The sequence below is a fragment of the Hippichthys cyanospilos genome, chromosome 21, assembly GCF_059441005.1.
Source record: "Hippichthys cyanospilos isolate Australia breed blue-spotted pipefish chromosome 21, RoL_Hcya_1.0, whole genome shotgun sequence".
Lineage (NCBI taxonomy): Eukaryota > Metazoa > Chordata > Actinopteri > Syngnathiformes > Syngnathidae > Hippichthys > Hippichthys cyanospilos.
In genome coordinates this window covers 5,188,170-5,205,000 of record NC_142389.1, presented here as the reverse complement: position 1 = coordinate 5,205,000, position 16,831 = coordinate 5,188,170, and the positions used below count along the sequence as shown (strand labels likewise).

The window sequence follows — 16,831 nt, the reverse complement described above, 5'->3', positions numbered from 1 at the left end:
AGGTTGTGGTGATACTTTATTTCTTTTTGAACAATGCACAAACCTTGTTCATATTTATTCTAAGAAATGTCGTGCAGGTGCACCCGATAACACACACGGTGAGCGAATCCATATTGAAGGTCTCCTCTCGGTTTACCTCCTGCTGGGATATTTGTAATGGAACCCCTCGACAGTATGAGTGGGAGATCCATTCCCTCACAGGAAGGTGGGGCCCTCAGAGTGTATTAGAGAAGGATTTCAATTTCCTTCAAATGTTCTCATTACGGCTGCCAAAAGGGTCTCTGGCTTCCATATAATTACGTCTTCAAATCGGGGGAGGTCTCAATTATAACAAAATAACTCATTACTGCACACCTTGAACTTGTAAATCGCCCTTGTGGCTTGAATGAATGATTTCTTTGCTCATGCAGTAGTCACAAGAAATTACGAAATATCTAGTTTTGGTTGGGAGAGTTTCCCAAGAAATAAGGAAAATGTTAAGAATGTTTGGAAAGCGTATATAAACAAAACCCCATCTTTCTTTTCATGCATTTTTGGAAAATGATCCAGAGAGCCACTAGGGCGGTGGTAAAGAGCCACATGCAGCACCAGAGCCGCAACTTGCCGACCCCTGACCTCGCGTAACTATCTGGTCAGCCGATCGGCCATTTAGTGGCGTTTGGGCTGCTTCCTTTGGGTTTCTTTGCCAGGATAAAGACTGCTAATGGACTTCGGCAATCAAGGAAGGAACCCGCTTACCAATTAAAGGTCTCGCTAAGGTGGACCGCCGTAATGTGAAAAGGTTATAAAGGCCCGTGAGAGAGAAAAATTACATATCTGCCTCCTATCTATTACGTAGCTGATTAAATACTTCCACCGGCAGCATATTAACAAGCCCATTTTTAATTGAAGGCTAAATAAGTAAGAGCAACAAGCCCCCGGCTTCTATATGGAAATTTGATGAAGTGGAGGAACATAGCTTTTCTAAGATGCAGATGAGTATTGAAAATGAACATTTTAGGTAACTCGGGCTGACTTTGAAAGGGTCATAACATCCTCAAATTTAAATATATATTTACCCTCAAAATGTTCAGTGGCATCGGCCCTATCCATACATGTACAAAAATTGTACGAATGTAACTATGCAGTATATATATTTATGAAATTGAAATCGGAATATTTATTATGTCACAATTACAGTATTAGGACTTTTGAAGACTTTTGCATCATGGGAGTCCAGGTTAAGCCACTCAGTGAAGTAATTGAAAGGCTTGCACATGTCATAAGTTGGTCGCTTGCGCCAATCGCCGGTTTTAGGGTGTCAACACAAAATGTTTTACTGCATTCCGTTTGCGAGTTGCAGTTGAAAGGATTAATGCAAAAATCATAGGAAATGCATGAAAAAGAACGAGTTTTCAGTAAATCCAAAATTGACAATATTTCCAATTTTGAATGGCAGTAAATGAGCGTGACATGGGCTAAATTCAATACACATATGGTGTGCCTCTCAATCTCCCGTTTGCAAGCATTTAGGAGGGACGGCAGCGTGGCATATTGAAAGCCGTCATGTTTTGACAATCTATGCAATATTTTAGCCTCCTAGCGTATGTTTTTCCTTTGATATCACACATCAAAAACAGAGTTTTTGCCAGAGTTGGGTCAAAATTTCCCACAGACACTCATCATCTTATTGTAGCAGCACAGAGAATTCTCATGTAGTGTTTTTTATTCAAACCAAACCAGGTGGCAGCAAAATATGATACTAATACTGTTTGAAAACATATTTTCCATTCCACAACCTTCCTGACTTTGTGTATAAACACGTTGGAATGAAGAATACAAAATAGTTTCACAACAATTTCCTTGTCTGCCATCACTCCAGCGAGATCTCGCTCAGTGCAGGTGGGTTATTTTGGATGCCCGGGGGGACAGGGGGGGCAGGCTCCGTGAATTAAATCAATCCAAGCGTGCGGTACCCAAGGCGATAATTGCACGGATGAACCCGAGCGAGCCGCCGATACTTTTGATGGAATCAAATTAAAAATACATTTGGACACCGCGCGCCTCCATCGATCCCCGCTCACAAAGCGACCTTGTTGTGTGTTTTGGTGGGGCCGTGCACTTACGCATGCTCGCTTAGCCTTTTACCACGCTTGGATCCATATGAATCGGTATCGACGTTTTTATCAGGGCAGTCGCGTGAGCCTGAACGAGAGCGAAAACTTCGGATGGGAATTCAGCCGAATTTCCTTAATCGATTCAATTGAAAAGGCTTGCATGGGTGGAGCTTAATTTGCCGTTGCTGATGACTGTTTTTTTGTAGGCAGCAGCAATGAGTTGCGACTGATGACTCCATTTTGTCAATTAACTACCAAATAACGCCATCGAAATCGACTGATCTTTGTATGACGGCCATACAAAGTGCAAATGAGCATCATTTATTGTACAATTTTTCTCATGAACCCATTCAATCCCAAAGACGTATTTTTACGTCTCTTGCAAGAGACTTTCTATATCACGTATTTGTGTGTTTTTTTACAGAAGATTATTTTGAGAAAAATCTGGAAATTCATACCTGGGGTTGATATGAGTTAAGATGTGTTTCTGTAATGCTAAACCAAAAAAAAACACTTTTACTTTTGTTTTGCAATGCACTCAACGTGAACTTATCTGCCACCTTAAAGACCAATGGGGATTTTTAGAGTGTCCTGACATTAAAAACAAAAGTGTCAAAGTGCAGAACGCAGGTGTTTATTCTCAGGGAACAGAATGAAGTGGAGCAGACAAAACACACTTTGTTTTCAAAGGAAACAGTCAAAAGATCAACACTTTCATGTTTAACATTTTGCACCGCAGCAGGTTTTTATCATTTGGAGGCGTACAATGTTACGGCATGAAACGTTGTTGATTATACAGCCGGTAGAAAGCCAAGATCCATTGTGTACGCTTTACTGTATTGTATAGGGCTTGCAATTGGAAAAGAAATTCCGTTTGAAGTCACATGCTCTCTCCAGTATATTGCAATGTGTAAAAAAAAAATAATAATAATAATCCTCTTACATGAGTATTTCAGATAAAAGGTTCTTTATATACATATATATATAATATAAATTAATTTAAATGAAATAAATATATTTACATATACATAATATAAAATTTATAAATATATAAAAAAACTATGTAAATCAAAAATATATTTAAAAAAAATTATATATATATATATATATATATATATATATATATATATATATATATACAAACACACAGAAAAATAGATCTTAAGAACAATATAAATATACATATGTACATTTAAAAAATATGTGCACACACACACTGTAAATACATTTGTAAATATAAATGTATTAAATAAAAATCATATAATTACATTTTAAAAATTAACACATATATAATATATATAACAATATATATAACAATATATATAATATAAATTCATGTAAATGAATTAGATTTATTTACATATACATAATATGAATTTATATATACATAAAAACTATGTAAATCAAAAATATATTAAAAAATATATATACACACACAGAAAAATATACCTAAAGAACAATATAAATATACATATGTAAATTTAAAAAATATGTACACACACACACTTGGTAAATATAAATGTATTAAATATAAATCATATATAATTACACTTTAAAAATTAACACACATTTTATATATATATATATATATATATATATATATATATATATATATATATATATATATATATATATATATATATATATAATTATATGCATAATTTTAAAATAAAATAAATAAATAAAAATAAAATTAAATATTAAAATAAAATGTTTTTATTTTATTTTATTTTTATATTTTTATTTTATTTTATTATATTTTTATTTTATAAAATGAAATTAATGTAAATAATATATATATATATATATATATATATATATATATATATACACACGTGTATACACGTGTGTGTGGCACATGAAAAAATAACTGTATGAATCCATCCCTAATATCAACAATCTATTCCAGCAAACATATGGTGCCAAAACGTTTCAATCTCATATTGCCACATTTACTACCGTTACAACAGCAACAACCCGGCCTGAACTCAGTTGAGACATAGCACTTCAACATACTTCCTTGATAGCGATCGCTATTTATGGAGGCCATTGGCATCATCTTGAAGCCTTTCAGAAAGAACATCAAATACATATGCGAGGGTCGCTCTGCCCGGGGGGAGGAAACTTTTCAAAAACTTCCCCATTTCACCTTGGAAACGTTGCCATTAACGTTAAGCCAGATGAGCTCCTTTGAGGTCCAAAAGTCTTTCCGGCCACACAAACAAGCCAGATTAAAACCCCGAGAAGAACAAGAACGCCCTGACATTAATCAGGTTACAGTGCGGAATATAATACAGAGGAGAGAGAATTCAATTTAAAAATCCAAAGAAAAAAGCGTCTGGCTTTACAATATTCAATCAGTGCAATTCCGCTTGCTCTTGAATGCGGAGCCCTCATCGAGTGAGGCGGTGCGCTCCACTGAGCACGGGGGAACAAAAGAGGCCGAGCTGCAGGTGGACCCATGTAATCAGGTAGCCGAGCGCGCGCGCCTTTTTGTCTCGGGGCAGCGGTGCACACGAATAAGCCGGCCCCGTGTCCACATTAGCACGGATCAACTCTCGCGGGTATCATCCCCGCCTAAAACAGACCATTCGGAAAATAAAAAAAAAAAAAAGGCCGCCCGCTAAAAGTCCCGCTTCCATTAAGCCCCCGTGTACTTTACATCCGTCTACGTCAGCCGCCGCGCCGCCATATCCAGCGTTCTTTTTCCGGCGGGGAACCGCCTCCGCGTCTAGGTGGGCCCACGCGGAACCGCAAACACCTGGCAGCCAGCGAGCGGGACAAAAACAACCCACGTTTCATTGGGTACACACGCACAGTCCAAAAAGAGTCCGCTAAATTCTCGCTACGCTACAAATATCATTAAATAGCGCGATACAATTGCAAAAAAAAAAGTGCATCTGCAAGATGTTGACTAAAATAAATATCAGATGCGCGTTCCTATTAATTCTCCCATGTTTCCATTCATCTAAGCTCAGTCATCTATCGCAAGTTGAAAGAAGACTTTCATCTGGCTGAGCAGAGAACGGGGGCGAAAAAAGTGATTTAGCCCAGAGATGTTTGCCACCTTTTCAATCTCGCTTCCCGGCTTTTTCGTCCCGTCGGGAGCAAGATGACTTTTTCAAGTTAAATCCATTAGAAAAGACAGCACTTAGTTTGAAGAAGTGATTTTTTTTTTTTTTGGGGAGACTTTCGGGCCACCAATTCGGCATCTGGACTCGGAACGAAGAGAAAATGCGTCGGGGAAAAGGGCTACGATCTGTTTATTAAAGCTACAAATGAAAATAAAGCTACATTATGCTACAAATGATGGAAATTCATTTACATTTTTCATCGTAAAAGAATCAATCAAAAATAAAAACACCAGGGAACTGAAATTTCCAGCAGAAGAATAATGTTTAAAAAAAAACACTAGCTTAATGCTAACATGTAATGCATCGCCCAATAGGCAGGCTAGCAAAACTAGCAATGTAGTAGCAGATATTCCTTTAGGTGAAAATATTTGGACAAAACTCATGCAGGAGTACAAGTAGACAAACAACATAAGAAAACATGTACAATTTCAAAATGCAACGATTGTGACATTTGTGTGTGATTGGTCTCTGCCGCCACCTACTGTCTTGAGGTGAAACACAAGTCAACAAAGAATTTTCTGTTTGCTGACAGAGTTTGACCGCCATTCGAAGGAATGTTGCAAAAATCACAAGAAAATCAATGTCATAAATACTATTAAACTACATCTGAAAAACTGTATTTATAGTTTTATATGGTCTAAAATTTGGACAATGATTATTTTTGTACACAAAATCTCGCACGTCCAGCTGCAATCACATAGAAATTTCAGAACGGTTGCATTTTGAAATTTACGTTTCAATCACCTGCAGGAAATTTCAGCTCCCTAGTGTTTTCCCCTATTGATTCTTTTATGATATCAGAAATTTAAAAAGGAATTTCCATACTTTGTAACATAATAGTGTTAAAAAAAAAAATGTAAAAAGTGGATCCTGATTCTTGTTCAAAATAAGGAAATTCCACTAATTGTTTTTAATACCAGACAGCGCCCGGCGGTCAATTAGGAAAAATGGTGGCCAAGTACCTGTTGGCAGGGGGCGGGGTCACGAAACGCCACATGCGGGCGAAGCAAGGCAATGCTCTCAAGATGTTCCACATCTCCCCCTTCTAAAAGGCAGATGGCTTGAGATGCGAGATGATTTAATGGCCTGCCTGCTGTGTGTGATTTTGCGCGTGCGCGTTTTCCCGCCTCCGTCAGCCATTAGCGGGACATCTGTAACAAGTTGGCCGGTGACGGACCTGAGCGATAATCAAAGCGTTCCCGGCTACAGTCCGACTTTGACTCGCGCTGCCGTTGCTTTTTCAGTCAACAATATTAAACGCGGTACAATGAACCCTCATTTATTGCCAGGGATATTTTTCCCAGCCACCCGCAAAAAATCTGAAAATTTGCAATACAGAGACCATATAAAAACAAATCTGGTGATAGTTTTACCCCTTCCATGCGTTGTCGCTATTTTGTAAAAAAGTGTTAAAACTAGCCTTGTAACTAGTCTTTTGGAGAAAAAAAAAAAAAAACTAGCTTAATGCTAACATGTAATGCAACGCCCAATAGGCAGGCTAGCAAAACTAGCACTGTAGTAGCAGACATTCCTTTAGGTGAAAATATTTGGACAAAACTCATGCAGGAGTACAAGTAGACAAAAAATATAGCAATACTCGCAATGGCAGGCATATATTCGTTATGTTCCGCTTTTTTCTGAGTAATTATTTACGATGCTTTTATGTTGCGAAGTGTGTCTTGTAACAAAGTTTTATTTACATATAACCTGTACCGATTACAGCGAAAATGATCAAAATGAAAACTAAACAAGAAATAATGCAGTATATGTGTCTTTAATTAATATTTGAACAAAAATTCTACAGCAACACAGGTAGACCAGCAATATTAACAATACTCTCAGGCATATACTGTATATTATTGGAGCAATAAAAAAAGTTTTTCTTGAAAGTCGAGACAAAAACAGAAAGACTGAAAACTGGTCACTTAAAAAAAAAAAAAAAAAAATTGTACGATTATGGGCTAAATTATCAAAATAAAACGAGCAACGTTGCAACAATAGTGACCATCTTCCTCATTTATACAATCTTTCGTGATGAATTATTTACTATACTAAATATCAAACAAAAACAACCCAAAAAAAAAAAGGCCAAAATGATCACTGCTGTTATTTTTAATTAAAATTGCAATAATAACCACTAACCACATGCCGCATACGGCAGTAAACTCCAACTGAAATTTGAGCCGGGAAAAACCCCGCAAGAATCATCAAGGAGGAAATCCGGCCAGGAACATAAATCAAAAGAGCACATAGCGACACCGGCGGCGTGTCAAATCGGCTTTTGCTCGTTCCCGGCTGCGAGTTATCATAAAAAGCCATTTTCAACCACGTTGGCGCGCACAGCTTGGCTTCGCACTGATCTCATTTCTTGCAGCTGTGCCCAAGCCATCTGCACTAAGAGCGCCGCCGCGCCGCGCCGCCGGCTCAAACATTGGGTCCCCGACTTGCTGTTTGGCCCTTGGGGGCCCCGCTCTCGCTTTCTGCCTCCTCTGGCCTGGATTCGCCCGCCCGTAAGTTTGCGTCTCAGGTGAGGGGGAAAAAGAAGCCAAAGAGCGAGACGGCCGCTAACTTGAGGGCATTTCCCAACGTAACCTTCGTCTGCAAACTGGGTCACTTTTCGCATGATTTTAGCAGCGGAACTCGTCTGAATTCGTTAAGGTGGGCGCGTTCTTTCTAACCTCGCCATTCAAAGGCGCAAAACGCTGTAATGAACGGCGGCGGGGGCAACAATAGCTGTTCTCGACGCCGCCCAACGGCTAATTAAAATCGACACTAAGGATGAATACAGAAGAGGGTTAGACACACTTTTTGGTGACAAAAAAAAGGGCTAATTTAGTCAAGGGCAAGCGGTGAGGGGGAAAATATCTTGTTGAAAAGACAGCGGAGCGCCACAAGTGATGAAAAGTGCAAGTAATCCATCCCGCAGTCAAAATATACCAGATGAATTTAAGAAATGAATGATTGCGACATGTCATGTGATTTCCTCTTCGTTTGCTGAGGCTTCTTATGATATTTGTATCCCCTTTATATTGAAGTATTTTTAGCATGTATACAATATTTTATAGCTTACATTTTTTTAACTGATTGGATTTTATTTCAATTTTTTTGTTCATATGTGTTCAATTTTTAGTATGTTTTATTATTACTCGCATATAAAGCGTGACAATTTTTGCTGTCGTAATTTATATCATTTAAATCATTTCAGTTTTATATTTTTATTTGTACCACATGTCTACTTTCTTGTATATTGTATTCAAATGTATGCAATATTTCATCAGTGTATTCTTCTTTTTTTTAATTTATTGTATTTTTATTTCAACTTTGTTCAATTTTATTCATTCATTTTTTTTATTTCATTTTATTGCAATTTTATTATTAGTCACATATTACGAAGGACCAAATCTTGCTGCGGCAATTTTTTTTTATTTCATTTATTTTTAGTCTAATATTTTTGTGCATTTAATTTTCATGATTTTTATTGTATCTGACAATTTTTATCTCAGTGTGTGTATATATATATTTTGTATTTATATATTAAACTCTAATTTGATTCTAATTTTATTTAAATTACTGTACTTTTGTATTTTTTATTCATGTATTTATGTAATTTTTTTACTTTTATTTTTTGCTACTTTTTTATGAAACTTGATCTTCCTTTCTAAATTTTTAATTGGTGATTGAATTTTTCATTATCAATTATATATATTACATTATATATATATTTTCATAATGTAAACATATTTTTTATAAACTAAATATTTTAATTATATATTTTTAATGCATTTTTTTCATTTTATTTAATTTTGTTATACATTGTGTTATTTGTGTGAATGTTTCTATACATCTTTTTTATTAATCAATTTAATTTTGAATATTAATTGGAATGTTTGGGTATTGGGTCATGCGCATCATACTGTCCAGAAAAAAGGGTCAGAGGGACTTTTTAGTTTCGAAGAACTCGGTCTACTACTTAAGGTAACTTAAGATGGAAATGTGTCTTTTCCAGACATATTTTTCCCCTCAAATCCCTAATTTGAAAGCTCCCTCAACCCGTAAACGCTGGTCCGCAGCTTTCCGACAATCCCTAATATGAATCATCTGCCGTATTTGTACTCCCAGCTGAGTAGTTTGGGGGTTTTGCGGGGAGCAGATGGAGCTTTTGGTAATGAGAAGCAGGAAATTAAAAGAAGGGGGAATTGAGAGGGACGGCCCGTCTGGCTTGAGACGCCGCGCCGAAGAAAAAACAAGGAAATAAGCAAGTATGAGATGGAGGCGGGCGATAGGAGGAGAATACAAATGGACACACTGGGGGGGGGGGGGGGGGCAGAAAGACGGGGGAGGCGGAGCTGAGGGCAAGGGGGGGGGGCTGTTGAGGTTGTGTGAGGAGAGCGGATAAAAAGAACGTGAGAACCAGCGACTGGCTAATGAGGAGACAAAAGGCGGCCTAGTCGGTATCGATCTCGCCGCCGAGCGGTCGATCGGACCTTCGGGGACACGCGGCTGCCCGAGCCCGGACCTAATCCCGCCGCAAATCGGGCGGGTCGATGCCGTCGAGTCATCACGCGCTGCGACCGCAGCTTGAGAGTTCAATCATGTCGGCGTACTTCGCGTACGCGATGACAACAAAAGTTGAAGCATGGTTTGGACGTCCAATTTAGCGATGCTTCCAACTTCCACTAGAGGGAGCCGGTGAGTTACACTGATAGTCATGGCGCATTTCACGTGACGGTTTATGAGAACCAGCCCATTCGCTTGTGTCCACAGTTGTGTTTGTTTCAGTAAGAGAACAAAGTTAAGGTTCATCAGAAAGGCCGGCGTGTCCTTTACCGAGGACACTAGGACTTAATAAGGTAGCCCCAATGAGTCAATAGATTTTCATATTCATAAAAATGTGATATTTTAACTGAGAACTGGAAAACCTTTCGATATTTTTGATTGTTATACAGTATACTTTATCTATTGTTCTGATACTTCTCCATAACAAAAATGTCCATTTTTGTTAAGAAAATTGTTTTTTTGTGAAAATGCTTTACATTCATTCTGTTTTTAAACCAGCTTTGTAATGAGTAATTAAAATATTTTCGAATGGCCTCTCTCTCCTTTTCTCTAGGATTCTTGTGGCTAACGATGCAAGGCTCACAGATGTTTTACCTTTTTATTTGAATTACATGAATTTCAAAAAGAAATTTGGAAAAATCTTTTGTGGTTTGTAAAATAGAATTTGAAGACTGCATACACCCTGTAACTGTAATGCTAAACAGTGAACTAAACAATGTTTTCCACAAGTGGGCACAGGCCCAAACTTGATGAAAACGAAAAATGGGGACCTACCAAGAAGTGATGCCAGCTCATTTTTCACGCTATTTTCTCAGAAATTCACTGTTTTGAAGCGCGAAATAGCAAATCCGACTGAATATTGCGCTGCAAAACTTTGTTTTGCATTGTTCTCAAAATGTAGCTCTGGGAAAAAGTCATAGAAAAAAAAGAAACAATAGATATCTCAACCTCAGGTTTTCACCACATTGTTTCTCTACATACAAAAAAAAAAGTGTGGTCCCATTTTATTGACCTGCATGTAAAAGGTCATGAAGGAAATAAGCAAAGACAACTAAATGACCCCAAATCCAGCCTGTTTTTGATGTTTGCCTTCACAACCCACACACCTGATTCAAATAATTAGCTGGTCTCCATGCTTTTCAGAACCCTGATAACAAACTTGATTCGAATCGGGTGTGAAATAAATGATCATTTTTACACATATGCGAAGTATTTATGGATTAAATTATTTGTAATACAGTTTAAAATGCCGAAGGCACGGGGGTATTTTTGCCCATGTGCCATAGGTTTCAAACCCAATAAAAAAAAAAAAAAAGCACAATATTGTTTCTTGAGTTAGCTTGATGCTTGCATAGTGTGAATGGGGGATCGCTACTACTACGGCAAACAAAGAGCAGCAGCCACCCACGCAATGTATTAATTGAGAAGATCTGGACTTACAGCAGGTTGGAGCTGTTCCAGTAGACCGCATGCCGGTTGCTGCCTCTGGACGGCTCCAAGTTGGACAGCACCAACGTCAGGACGCTCAGGCACAACGTCGCCACGGCCGTCGTCATCATTGTGCAAATGACAGCGAATCAAAAATAAAAAATAAAAAAAAAGAATAATCCACGTGCGCGCTCCCGAGCTCCTTTTTGGCGCACCACCAGCGGGACGCTTCAGCACAAATAGTTCACCACATCCGAGTTACGTTTTGTGCAAGTCCAGCGCCATGACGACGACGTTTGTCTACACTTTGTATTTTTTTTATTATTTTTTTTTGTAACAGGTGCACTAACTGCCCGCGTGAGTGGAGGCGACGTTTAATTTAGTTGTTCTGAGGAAGAGCTCACTCAGCAGCTGCCCGCCTGCTTGGCTGCTTCTCTTTCATTCAGCAGCGCTGCTCGCTCGATGCGCGTGCACGCGTCGCGGACACGCCCTCTCGGCGCAACCACGTGTCCATTTCATGCCACCCGCGCACGTGCACGTACACAACACACAAAAAAAACGTTACATGCGCGCTCCATGCACCCCCCCAAAAAATAAAAACTTTGACGTTCTGGTAGGCTTTCACTGACATTTCTTTGTTTACTTTGCTTTAGTTCAGCGCTTCTCAATTATGTTTTGCCAAGCCCTCCCTAGAAAACAGAAATGTTTAACATATTTTGATCATTTTTTGCAGTGTTTGTACGAGTTACAGGTGTCTAAAACTGAAAAAAACAGTGTGAAACTAAAAAAATAAAATAAAATTCGTGTTTTATTGCCCTTAAACTTGACAACAAGATCTAAAGCACTGCTTTAGTTGCAATTACTTAGATTGTTACTTACTTGGATGTTTAACTAAAATAGTTACTATTACTTCTTATTGTTGATGTTATTTCTATTCTTTTATTTAATCACGTTCTTGTAAACTGCTTTCTGAAAAGAAAAGAGGGGAAATAAAACAAAACTGCTCCATTTCATCCTGGCCAATATTTGTATAGTATTTGTATTGTTTTTGTTGTTTTCTTTTGATTCTGAATCAATGAAAGTGTAAATAAAAATGTGGAACATCAGTGTCATATAACATAAAGCTGTATCCATAATTAACCCATCATATTCAAGATTATGTTAAAAGGGAGCCTCCAATTAACCCCAAATAAAGCTCAGCTGTTCTAGTAGGCTTCTTTTTTTTTCACCCAAGCAGAAGCCACGTGCTATTGTGCTAATACTGACTGCTGTTTGGACCTGTTCATAATTCCCGAACATCTTGCCTAGGGCTCTGGTTCCAGCTGGTAAAAAAAAACAAAAAAAAAACAAACACTCCAAAGTATAATAAAGCCACAACAAAATCTCCCAAAATGCAGGAATATTAGAAAAGGCTTTAACCGTGTTTAACCGCTTAGCATATACGATGTCTTTTTTTCAGCATCCTGCGGGACTGGATGCAAATCTGCAACAGATGAACGATAATAATAAAAAAAATTGATACTTTGCCTTTCTCGTGGTACGCTGCGGCCCTTCCCCCTTTCCTTCATGTATCCTGCTCGCTACTATGGGCTGCCACCTGTCAGCGTGGCCGTGAAGCAGCAGAGCGAGGCCGGCCTCAATCTGGATCCGCATTAAAGATTCAACAGGAGCTGGAAGCGGAGCACCAATGCGTGTTCCATTGTCTGCTTGCTCCATTTCATTACTCGCAGCTCGCATCCACGCCGGGTCGGATGTTTGCGCCCGTGTTTGTTGAAGCCTCCGGTCGCCGTGGTAACGTCGCACGCCGCCATCGCGCCGCGCGACTCTCGGTTCGCTTTGAAACTTTTACGGTCGCCCGGCCGAGGTGACTGCGGTAAAACGGGTTGAAAAAGGGCGGGTGTGTTATTTGGAAAAAGGAAGGCAAAGTATAGCGAGCATGTAAATCATCGGGAAAAAAAATACCGAATCGAGGTACAGTTACCTGATGGTTTTCCCCGGTTTTGTCGCGTTACGAGTCACATATGTGAAGCCAATTAGAGAAAATGTAAATTCCAATCTGCCGCAGTGCTTGAAGGTTAACAAAGTTTTGGATTACGATCATTATTGGTAAATGTCGAGAAAAAAAACTGCATACATTTATAGCGACAGTACATGTTTAATAGTGAAATAGAGATTGAGGCCGGGTGTATTTGGAGACTTTAATTAACCTGTTTAATTTTGCCTCGGGTGGCTGAAACCACTCTATCAGCCCTGCTATATTAACATCTCGTTTAATTCCAAATATTAAGCATCTGCTTGAGTTTGATTAACTCTGCCAATTTTGCATCTGGTAATAGTCTTCCTTATTTTATTCCTGCAGCGAGAAAAGGGAAATATGGCTGGGAGCAGAGTTTGCCAAACAGTGGGCACGACACACTAACGGAACATTCTTACCTGGGAAATGCGGCCCAAACGGGGAAGAATGATGATTTTAATTGCAATTTGGGCATTGGGACTAAGGACATTTCGGGCGATGGCTTCTGGTGAAAGCTTTGGCCGGAGCAGATGATAATGAGAAGAAAAAGAAGTAGAAGACAGAAGAAAAAAAGACAATAAATAAAGACAATAAAGAGGAAGAAAAAGAAGAAACAGAAGAAGAAGAAAAGAGGAAGAAAAATTCTAGGCTATGGCTTCTGGGGAAAGGTTTGGCCGGGGCAGATAAGAAGAAGAAAAAGGAGAAGAAGAAGAAAAAGAAGACATGTAGTTGAAAAGAAAAGAAAGGTAGAAGAAGAAGAAAAAGATGAAGAAAGACAAGGAAGAAGAGGAAGAAAAAGAAAGGTAAAGAAAATCAAAAGAAAAGAAGAGGAAAAAAAGGAGAAGAAGAGAAAGAAGATACATAGTTGAACATAGTTGAAAAGAAAAGAAAGGTAGAAGAAGAGGAAGATGAAGAAAGATAGAAGAAAAAGAGAGAGAGAAGACAAGGTAGAAGAGGAAGAAAAAGAAGAGGGTAAAGAAAAACAAAAGAAGAAAAGGAAGAAGAGGAAAAAAGAAGAAGAGAAAGAAGAAACATAGATGAAAAGAAAAGAAAGGTAGAAGAAGAAGATGAAGAAAGATAGAAGAAAGGGAAGCGAGAGAAGACAACGAACAAGAGGAAGAAAAAGAAGAGGGTAAAGAAAAACAAAAGAAGAAAGGGAACAAGAGGATAAAGAAGAAAAAAAGAGGAAGACAAGAAATGGATCAAGAAGAGACTAAGTAAATTTCTGGTCTATGGCTTCTGGGGAAAGGTTTGGCCAGAGCAGATAAGAAGAAGAAGAAGAAGAAGAAAAGAGAGAAGACAAGGAAGAAGAGGAAGAAAAAAAGAGGGAGACAAGAACAAAGAAAACGATGAAAAAGAGGTGCCAATCAATCCTGAAACTGCAAACACTTCTGACTAACTGAACCAGGCTTGATAAACCATATAACATTAATAAATAAAAATAAATGCAAATTGTTCTGCAATTACCTTGCAGTGCCATGGACGTGAAGTCTCGTCTTTTAAAATAGTAATAGCAATAATAAATGATAATATTCTCATCAAATACGTTTTTTTTTTTTATGGAGGGTAGCTGACACCCTTGACTGACGCTTGTAGTGTAGTGCTAACTGTGACCATTGGATGGCAGTGTTTCCACACATAAAACACAGCAATGCAAAGTAAGGAATGGAAATCAACCTTTCATTTTTTCTTTCATTCATGTGTTTAACAAATGAACATTTTCTTGATAGCCATTTAGAAAGTTCACAACTCCCGCAGACTTTGCGAATGAGAGCGCCACTGCACCACCATGTGCCGCGAATGTGCAACTACACTTCAAAGCAGCGTAAATTTGATATCCCAACGAGTAAATTGGCCTAAAACCTCGGCCGTGGAATGAATGAAATCTTTAAGTTAAGATTCCACTTCAAACATATGTCTAGCCATGACGCCTACGCGCTAGAGGCTGAGCAGCACTGTTTTTGTTTACCGGCTACACGTACCCACCCCGACCACCCATCGAGGTTAACCGGCTCCTCGTTGCCTCCGGTTTCAACGCGAGTTGTTTTCCTCAGCCTCTTTCGGGTGCCCTCCGGACCCGTTGCCGTGGCGACCGGAGCACAGTATCATCCCCACCTTCTCCGTCCCACCACGTACGGCCGACTCCCCTCTGTTCCGGCACACTGACATTCGTCATTCTCTCGCCGGCCTCCCCACCCGGGAGGATTATGACAGATATATATAACACAATATATACGGAGCGCATTCCGCACTTTGCCTGTAAACTGATGATGTCTTGCTTTCTGCGCCACGCCGCGCCAATGAAAGTGAGATGAAATTATGGAGAGTGACATTTAATATGTTTCCAGCACCCGGCAAAAAAAAAAAAAAAAGCAGCGGAGGCCGGCGGATGCATATTTATGATGTGTGCTTTGTGCACTGGTGAAGCTATGCCGGTGTCATAAGTTATTGAAGACATTTGTTCTCGCTATATGCGAGGCCGCTTATGTACGCCGAGCGCTTTTCCCCTCGCGTGAACCTCTTTTACCTTTGATTGGGTTTGGGACAAATTCATAAAGCGGAGGGCCGGCGTGTTTATTATGCAGATAATTGGTCGTCATCAATCAGCCGCGGCGCTTGACTGGCTATTGATCGCCCGGCCGACTTCGTTCTGCGTAAGCGATATTGACAAAGAGGGGAAAATCTTCTCTGCGGGTTTCCTCCATTCCCCCTTTTGTTGATATCAACTCATTTCCGACGCTAATCTCCGTCTTTTCTTTTTTTTTTAATGTTAATTAACGCGCGCTTGATTGAGCCGGTTGTCTACCGGAGCCGCTGAACAATGAATGATTTTATTCATCCGCGAATATCGCCAAATGTCAAACTTTGAATATTAAGCAAAAGCGAGCAAAAATAACAACAGCGGCGGCAAAAGCGGCGACGGCGCCCTTTTGAAGTCAGGACAGATGGAGACAAATGAACATGTGTTCAAATAAGAGCGTAAAAATGTATTTCTGTCTCGTACCGCGCCTCCTTTATCTTCTACATTTTTTTTGTGCTCCCTGTGATGGAATTAATCACCGACGGTTTTCGCTGTGTCAAACTCAAGGCTCGGGGGCCAGATCCGGCCCGCCACATCATTTTACGTGGCCCGCGAAATGCTAATTATGACTTCAAGTTTCTGCTTTTTTTTGTTTTGTTTTTTTGTTATCAAGACCACTTTGACACCCCTGGTTTAGTGCATAGGTGTCGAACTCCAGTCCTCGGGGACAGATATCCTGCATGTTTTCCGGTTTTCTCTCCCCAACACCCCTGTTAGCTATTAGCAAGCTCTGCAGGAGCTTGAAAATGTTGCTAATCATTTGAATCGAGTGTTTGAGAAAGAAGGTTTGAAAACATGCTTGATACTTGCCCTCGAGGACTGGAATTTGACACCTGTGATTTGGTGGTTCGCTCATTTTGGGATGAGTGGTGTATGTTAGAATAATTGTACTTTATACAAGTTATATATGCTCCTTGATATTCCTGAGGGAGAAGATAGCAGTGTGAACTCGTAACCCCCACTATCATAAACGATTGTTTACATTGTTGTCAGGTGCTCTCCTCGAGAGAAAAAACCTAGT

At 39.2% G+C, this 16,831-nt stretch overlaps 1 protein-coding gene across 1 annotated transcript in view; it reads right to left on the bottom strand.

Annotated features, from left to right (window-relative positions):
- Positions 1 to 11,678, bottom strand: part of efna3a (ephrin-A3a) — a 49,877-nt gene extending 38,199 nt beyond the window's left edge. The window contains exon 1 of the mRNA XM_088404896.1: positions 11,228 to 11,678. Coding sequence (XP_088261022.1) covers positions 11,228 to 11,346 — 119 coding nt within the window. The 5' untranslated portion in view covers positions 11,347 to 11,678. The remainder of the gene's footprint in view (positions 1 to 11,227) is intronic.
- Between the last annotated feature and the right edge of the window lie 5,153 nt (positions 11,679 to 16,831).